We start from the raw sequence: 8,009 nt of genomic DNA, 5'->3' as shown, positions 1-8,009 counted from the left end.
TTTTTTTTTTTTTTTGAAGTAGAAAAAAAATTTAAAAATGACAGCAACCCAAAAACTCTGGGCTGCTTAGAGCAGAACCTTGATGGGGAGAACATTAAAAAAAGAAATGAATCCAATCAGAACCCACCTTGCTCCTCAGTGGCAGCTTCAGTGCTGAACGCCTTCTCCTCCTCCTCCTCCTCTTCCTCTTGTACCATGGCTTCAGCTTCTTTGGAGTGGTGGCTGCTGTCTGAGGACCTCAGCGTCTCCACTTCCTGCTCTTCTTCCTCCTCATCTTTGCAGAACTTCAGTCTCTTTACCTCTTGGTGTTCAGCCTCCATGTCCTCTTCCTCCTCCTCTTCGTCCGAGTGTTTGTTCTTCACAGCGCTCCCCGGGGAGCCTTCTGAAGGCAAAACGTTGCTAACGACAAATCGAGACAGATGACAGAAATAGATTCCAACTGCTGGTTATGTTTAAAAGGGCAGATGGGTTTTCTACAGAACCTGTCCTACCTGGTGTCTTTGTTGTCATCTTGCTCCATGTTGAGGTCTTTGTTGTCTGTACTGTCTGGCAGACCATTGGCTGCTAGTGAGTTGGCCAGAGACACCTTTGGTCTGTTCAACGGTCGAGGGGTTCCTGGACCATTTACTTTCCTGACAGACATGAAAAAAATAGCTACAGGGTATCTGCAGGTTTCAATAAGCCAAATTTAAGACCATAAGATTTTTTTTAATGCAATCTAACAAAATTTAAGATTGAAAAATCTATAAGTAGAGGTGATGGTTGAAGTGGTGAGAATGTTGCATTATAATCAACCATAGCAAAAACTCCACCCATGATACAGTCACAACTACCTGGCCAGGTAGCTAGCAAAGGTACCACCTTGAGTCACAGAATGAAATAAAAATATTTGTGTGCGACTCAAATTTTTGCCTGATAGAAGTCCAGTGAGAAAAAAACCCCCTAGATTAAATGGTCCTTCCATAACAAAATGCAAGACCTCTAATTATTTAAGGCCAATTGAGTCTTAAATTCTTAAAGAATTTAAGACAAAGGGTTCCCCCACTGTATTATACACATTGCAGGCCACCAAGCTTTACGTACCCCGCCGCCAAGTTTAATTAGCCGAGACTAAAAGCAATCTGTAATTTGATGAGAAGTACTCAAAAATTAAACTCATTTTTGTCAAGTTCTAACTATTAGCAAAATCTAACTATGAAGATCTTAATTTATCCCTGCTGAAACCATTAAATAAAATTTAACAGCATTGTCATTCTTCCTAAACAAATGTTAAAATTCCAGATCTAGGGTCCATCTTAAAATGTTAGCATTTGTGAGGAACCCAAAAGGTCTGGGGGTAAGTAACTGTTTAGTTCATTTATGCCATGGGCCAGTTCTAAATGTGACCAGCATTTAGATAGTGTTTGAAGATTTACTGGTTGATTACTTTCTATTGTGTGTGTGAGGACTGAGGCAAATGATACAAGTGATACGGGTGTGGGGTCGGTTGGACCCCATTTGTAAACACAAGGGTTAATTGGGATTTAACAGAGGTGCATAAAAAATCTTTTTTTAATGCACCTTTATAGAGATTCATAACACGCAACTATAGATTCATTATTAAGATTCTGTAGTTGTGTGTTTAAGCATTGTCAACAATATTTTCCAGTAATGTAATTAACCTTTAATATTTTTAATACAAAATACGGTGGGACACTGGTAACTGTCCTGGTGCCCCGATCACAGGGCTTAGCAAGTTTTCTGGGGGAAACCTGGTAATAATTTTAAGGCCTTCAATTTAGACACAATTAAGACATTTTAAGAACGAGAACTCGAGAGTTACATAAAAAAAAAAAAAAAACGTCAGTTTTCAACCTCTCTATAAAAGCAGATGTGTTTCCTGGAAGCATCACTCCATTCATTCGGTTAACAGTGCTGCATCCATTTTTCCTGAAAAAAATAAATAAATAAAAAAGATTAAAACAAGATTAAAAATGTGATCGTCTCATTGTTGCATCTAAAAATAGAATGATTCTTCAGCCTACACCATATACTTACTCTGAAGTGGGATGGACACAGCTTACCACCAACACATTCTAAAACAGAAGCAACAAAGCTCAACTTAGAACAAAACAACCGTTTGAAAAGTTTAGAGAGACAGACACCGATTAGGACCAACCTTCTCCACGCCTCGAAGGAACTTATCTGTTCCAGTGTAGTTCCTTTTGGGCTCTGTGAGCAGCTCGCACAATCGCTGGATTGTGAAGGGGATTCTAAGAAAAAAACAAACAAAAACCTTTTTTTTTTTTTAACAGTTTCTAACATAATATTTATGCTTTTGTCACCTTAAAAATCATAAACAATGCAGAAGTGTTGCCTTTTACGTAAGTTTTTTTTTTTTCAATGTTTTACAAATAAAGTGAAATGCATCAGACTCATTTAGATTTAGGTTTAAACTCAACATGGCCATTACAACCCAAGAATAAAGTTTGATTTAAATGTTTCCATTTGCCCCTGTGTTAGTTTTTAAAAAAAGATTTATTAATCACATACTGGAATTAAATTGTGAAATATCTGAAGCAGGGTTTTCCTCAGTGTATAGCATGGTGGCAGCCCCATGCTATGCTTGGCTACCCGACAGGCTAAGCGTTACATGTTTATGTTTTTAGGGTAAGGAAAACAATTGCCTAATTTTTTATTTATTTATTTTTTAAATAAGCCACTGCAAGCATCTCAGTTGCTCTGAGCATTTTACTGGTGGAGCAGAATTATTCCTAAAAGAAAGGTTTATAGTTTATGGATTTTAATGGTACAAAGCCGGGAGAACAACCAATCACACTGTTGGCGCTTCTACGCGTTGCCTCACGTGCTGCCACTGCTTGATCTCTGAAGTTTACCCTCAGCGTGGATCGTGTGCCTCTCCTTTTACTCAAACTGGACAAAGGCTGACCTCTATAAATATTTACATCAACCCCCTGTAACTTAAGTACAACTTATGTTTCCTTTCAGAGTTTTTGATCAATGTAGGAGTCAAGATTAAAACCTATCGCATTGGCTCTGGTTGTGCAGCTCTATGTGAAAGACAGGTATAACCCGTAGTCGCGCTTTCAGAGGTGTATATTGAGCAAGTGGTGAGAATGATTTATATCTGTGAACAAAGGATTATGAGCAGCATATGCGTTTACATCTCAACTCGCTATCCAACGCGTGGTTCTGTCTAGCTTGGGCAACCAAAACGGTTTCTGTGGCAATTATTAAAAACTCAAGACACGAAACGGAAGAGCCACTAACGCCACATTCTATATGGATTTAGTGAAATCTGGGAGGAGAGTGTAGTTTAATTAGCCAACCTAAAAAGCAATCAGTTATAACTGCAATTTACTGAGATGTAATTGTGAACAAGCAGAGCTCAAACTCAAAGATTAAACACACAGCATCAGATTGTAGTTGTAGTAACAAAACACTATGTAGCTCTTTGAACTTTTACAAAGTAAACTTGCCAGCTCCTTAAAATCTTAAATTTAAATGTTAAACAATTCCAAATCTTTTAATTTATGCTGAAACCATAAAATCAAATTTAGCAGGATTAATATTAGGGTTGTTGTAAAAGAACATTTTAGTAATCGAGTACTCTATGGATTATTTTTACGATTAATTGGATCTCTCTCTCTCTCCCCATAGCACAAAAGCTGTCATACTCCAAATGTCAAGCCACACGATTTAACGTGAAACGACAGAAAATTCAATGTCATGCTGCTACCACTATGCCTATGAGCAACAACTCCTAGGCAGAAGTAACCGTGCTGCCCGCCACAAATAATGACCCGGGCAGAACACGGTGCGTTAAATAATAAAACATAATTTAACGAAGCTTTGAGGCAGATAAATTTTCCTCAAGGAATTTTAATAATCGAGGTACTTGAATCATTCGAGGAATCGTTACAGCGCTAATTAATATTCTCAAACAAATGTTACATTTATACATCTATGGTCTGTGTTAAAATGTTAGCATTTATAGGGCCCCTGAGGGTCTAGGGGGCCTTAAGAAGCTGCTGACATAATTTGGATTAAACAGAAGTGCATTTCACTGGTGACGTCTTTCTGGAGCATAAAACGGATCTTCTCCCTTAGCACTTGTTTTGTTTCGTTGAATTCTAATAATTTAGAATTGTGGTAGGGTAGTCGTGGTTGAAGCATGGTCTTCTCCCATGCCTTTCTTAGTATTTCCTCTGAGAAAGGAACTGGGCCACAATCTATCAGGGTTTTGCTGCTCCTATTGGTTTTGAAGCTAGAGTTCTGTGAGCTCTATGTTGAGTTCATAAGAGTAAGGGATGTCCAGTTTCTATCGGAGGAGCTTTTCAACAGGAGAGTAAGGAAGAGCGCTTATGCTATGCTGCCGTCTAGGTCAAACTGCCCCCAAAGTTGGCTTTTCAGTAAAAGTCTGAATTATAAGTGTGGCTATGTCCAAAGGTTGGTTGTAAAAAGATGAACAAATTGTGTTGTACTTGTCATTTTTCATTGTAAGAAAATTGTCTGTAAAAATGTATAATAATGAAAAATTCAAGAAACAAATTTGTATCATTCTTGAGCTGCAGTTGTGGGCTACAAGACATCACTCCAAAGGCCACAAATGGCACATGGGCTGCACTTTGGACACACCTCTTTTAATATAAGTTACCGGATGTAACGTTTTTTGGAGGTACCTACCCATTGTATCCCTTCACTATCTTCAAGATTCTCTCCTTCATGTCCTCAAACGAAACCGATTCCACGTTTGAGTTTGCCGAAGCTCTTTGCTCAGGTGCTGAGGCTCTGAAGTCATCCATTACTTTTTCCAATTTAAACAAGAAGTAGCTCTTGAATTGTGACCATGGAACACTGGAGGAATTAAAAAAAAAAATCATGAGGTGAAATACAAAAACCAAAACAGAGGTTCTGAAATGCAGCATTTGTTCAGAGGTTTTTAATCAGAAAAAGTAGCTTTAACGTGAATTCATGTTAACTATATAGCCAGAAACCGTAGAAATGTATCTGCAGTAACAGCTAGAGTTGCCCAATATCAGGGAATGGGCCAGTGCATTGTAAGCCTGTCGAATCACAAAGCTTTACTTGTGCCCCTAACCAGGCTAAGAATTGACTTTTTTATTCAAGTCTTTTTAAAATGTTTGCATTTTTTAAGATTTTATAGTTGGTGTTCAGACAAAGAGTGCTCAATCCTAGTGAGTTTAGTGCAGCTTGGATGGAATCTGTGGAATTTAGCGGCGGATATATGGCAACGGCTTCACAGGTGATTTTGCCACATCGCCACACCCCTTTTTTCCACTTTTCTTCATTTTTCTTCCAAATTACTCCAATGTCTTTCAATGGGAAATTTGAATTAGTTTACATGGATTAACTTTTGTTTCCATCGTAGGTGAAACATAGGATTTGCTCCCAGGTGCTGTCTTACTGTAAACGGAGAACTTCCACAAGGCTGAGGCATAAGCTCACCCGGCCTCAGAGGGAAGAACTTAACACTGCTGTGATAAACCCTCATGTTTCCAGAAAGCAGGCAAGTCATGAGTGACTATGATCATTATAGACTGTCAGCCACTTATCCTTGTGGAAGATGAGCAGTTCCGAGAGCTGCTCCAACTTGAGCCCTCGTATGTTCTACCAAGTAGAAGGGTACGTGAAAAACTGATGAATGGGCGTTATACATGTTGAAGTATATTATTCTTCTCCATTTGTGTTATTAATTTTAGGCTATAAAGACGATGATTAGCCAAAGGTATGAGGAGAAAAAGGAGCAAGTGAAAAAAGAGCTGCAGAGTGCAGTTGCAATTAGCCTAACAGCTGACATGTGGACATCCATCAACATGGAGACTTACCTGGCTATGACCTGTCACTATGTCAACAGTGAGAACCATACATTTTGTAAATAAATGTTGGGAGTGGAACACTGCTGAAAATCTGGCCCAAGGAATAAAAAATAATGGAGGAGTCAGCCATATCAGAGAAAGTGACATGTCTGGTCACAGATGTGACTGTAAACATGATTGCATATGTCAGAAAGCTCCTAATCAGACACACAATTTGCATAGCGCATTCTTTAAATTTAACAGTTCTCAAATCATGTGACCAAATTGAAACACTCACTGATATCAGAAATAAAACAAGGCAGATTGTTGCATACTTTAGAACCAGTACTACAGCCAAAGAGAAGCTGGCACAAGTCCAGCTACAGATGAGAGGACCAGTGAAGAAATTAATGAATGAGGTGTCAACGAGATGTCACGCATTTGCTGGAACGCATGGCGGAAACAGAAGGAGTCAGTGTTGGTGTCCCTGGCCTCTTTAAAAAGTGACACACCTCAGCTAACTACAGATGATTACAAAATCATAGAGGACACATTCCGTGTGCTTGCTCTATTTAACCAAACTGTTGGGGGCTGGGGCAAGTGTAAAGTGTAATTCCAATGCTTAAAATGGTGCATCACAATGCATTAAATGTAACCACGAAAACCGCAATTAATCTTATGGAAAACCTTAAAAGAAAACCGCTAGAAACACTGTGCAACCTGGAGTCATTAAGTGGAATGACTATACCAACATTACTGGACTGTCGGTACAAGACGATGGGATTCTTAAGTGCTTCAAAAGACAATGATGCAGTGATGAGACTAAAATTAGAGTGTGCGGCAGAAATGCGAAACACTGGACTGACAAATGGAAGATGCCCAAACTGGACCTTCAACTCAACCATCTGCTCCCAGTTCAGGTTTGTCACTATGTCAACATAGTGACATGGTGACAATGTTAAATGTGTATTTTAATGTTCTTGCAAGTCACACCATATAATTACAATGAATTAGTAACAGATGCATTTTTTTTTCTCAGATGATAACCTGTGGCAGCAGCTGGACATGGAAGTTGAAGAGACCAAGGTTAATTCAAATGTCAACACCGATGCCATTATCAAGGTTCAAAGATGCATCTCTGAGGTGAGATCACAAGATCCACTACTGGGAAACGCAATGACTACATTACCCTACCTTATACAAACTTGCAATTAAATTTCTATGTTCACCGTCATCATTAGTGCCCTTTGAAAGGGTGTTCTCAAAAGCAGGAGAAATGGTTTGTAAATGGCACTGTTCTGTTTTGAAGTTATAAATGCTGTTTTCAGTGTATACAAGAAAAAAGGGGAAAGCCTGCCCTCATGTGTTATTTTCAGGAATTGCAACCCTAGCAATCTTTTGTTGCTTTTGAAATAAACCCCATCGAACAGCGGCTGCGCTCTAAGACGCAGTCCGCATTCACTTCGTGAGGTCCGGTCAAGTGATTCTGCAAACATCTTTCCTTTATGGTCGCATTGTCAGTATGTATTGTGAAAATGTTTATGTAGGATTGTTTCTGTGTTATATGTAGCTTCCTAATATGCTATTTTGACTGCGAATACGTTTTTATTTACTTATTTTTACCGTTGTGTAATTAACCGCAAGTTGGGAAGTTACCGTATCGGTTGCCTAGATACACTTATAGATGTTCGGCAGAAACTCGGGGTAAAGTGTAATTTATGCAGCGCATACTGATAGATTTATTTTGTCTTGTTTTCAGTTTCATCCTTTTGAATGTCAATAAATCTGCTGACAACATCTTCAGTCTTCAGAGTTTTGATACGTTATCTAGCCTTTGCACCAGTAACGGCACAGGCACAATTGCCTCGACCCAAAGTTGCTACAGCAGCTGACGTTTTTAAATACAAACATGAATGGACCCTGTTCAGTCTGTTTCCAGTCTTTTTGCAATTTGCCTACAGAACAGATGTCACCATCAAGTGATACAGCAACACAGTTTCAACACAGCATCGACACAGTTTGGGAAATGTGCCATACACAGGGCTTAAAGTAAAAAAAAAGATCCTGAGCCTGAAACTTATAGTTAATAGAAATTAACTATAGCGTCAAAGTGTCTTTGAATAGTGCAAACAATTGCTTCTAACAATACAATTAACAAGCTAAACACTCAAACTTAAATAAGACTTCAGT

General features: G+C 38.8%; 1 protein-coding gene across 1 annotated transcript in view; it reads right to left on the bottom strand.

The window, feature by feature from the left end:
• The window catches only part of ppp4r2b (protein phosphatase 4, regulatory subunit 2b), a 39,180-nt gene that overhangs the window by 3,811 nt on the left and 27,360 nt on the right, over positions 1-8,009 (bottom strand). Inside the window, exons 3-8 of the mRNA XM_007540980.2 lie at positions 4,687-4,857; positions 2,159-2,252; positions 2,038-2,075; positions 1,855-1,929; positions 492-632; positions 128-399 (exon numbers count right to left, since the gene is read on the bottom strand). Coding sequence (XP_007541042.1) covers positions 128-399; positions 492-632; positions 1,855-1,929; positions 2,038-2,075; positions 2,159-2,252; positions 4,687-4,857 — 791 coding nt within the window. The remainder of the gene's footprint in view (positions 1-127; positions 400-491; positions 633-1,854; positions 1,930-2,037; positions 2,076-2,158; positions 2,253-4,686; positions 4,858-8,009) is intronic.

The sequence above is a fragment of the Poecilia formosa genome, unplaced genomic scaffold, assembly GCF_000485575.1.
Source record: "Poecilia formosa unplaced genomic scaffold, Poecilia_formosa-5.1.2 Scaffold577, whole genome shotgun sequence".
NCBI lineage: Eukaryota > Metazoa > Chordata > Actinopteri > Cyprinodontiformes > Poeciliidae > Poecilia > Poecilia formosa.
This window is presented reverse-complemented; position numbering and strand designations above follow the sequence as displayed.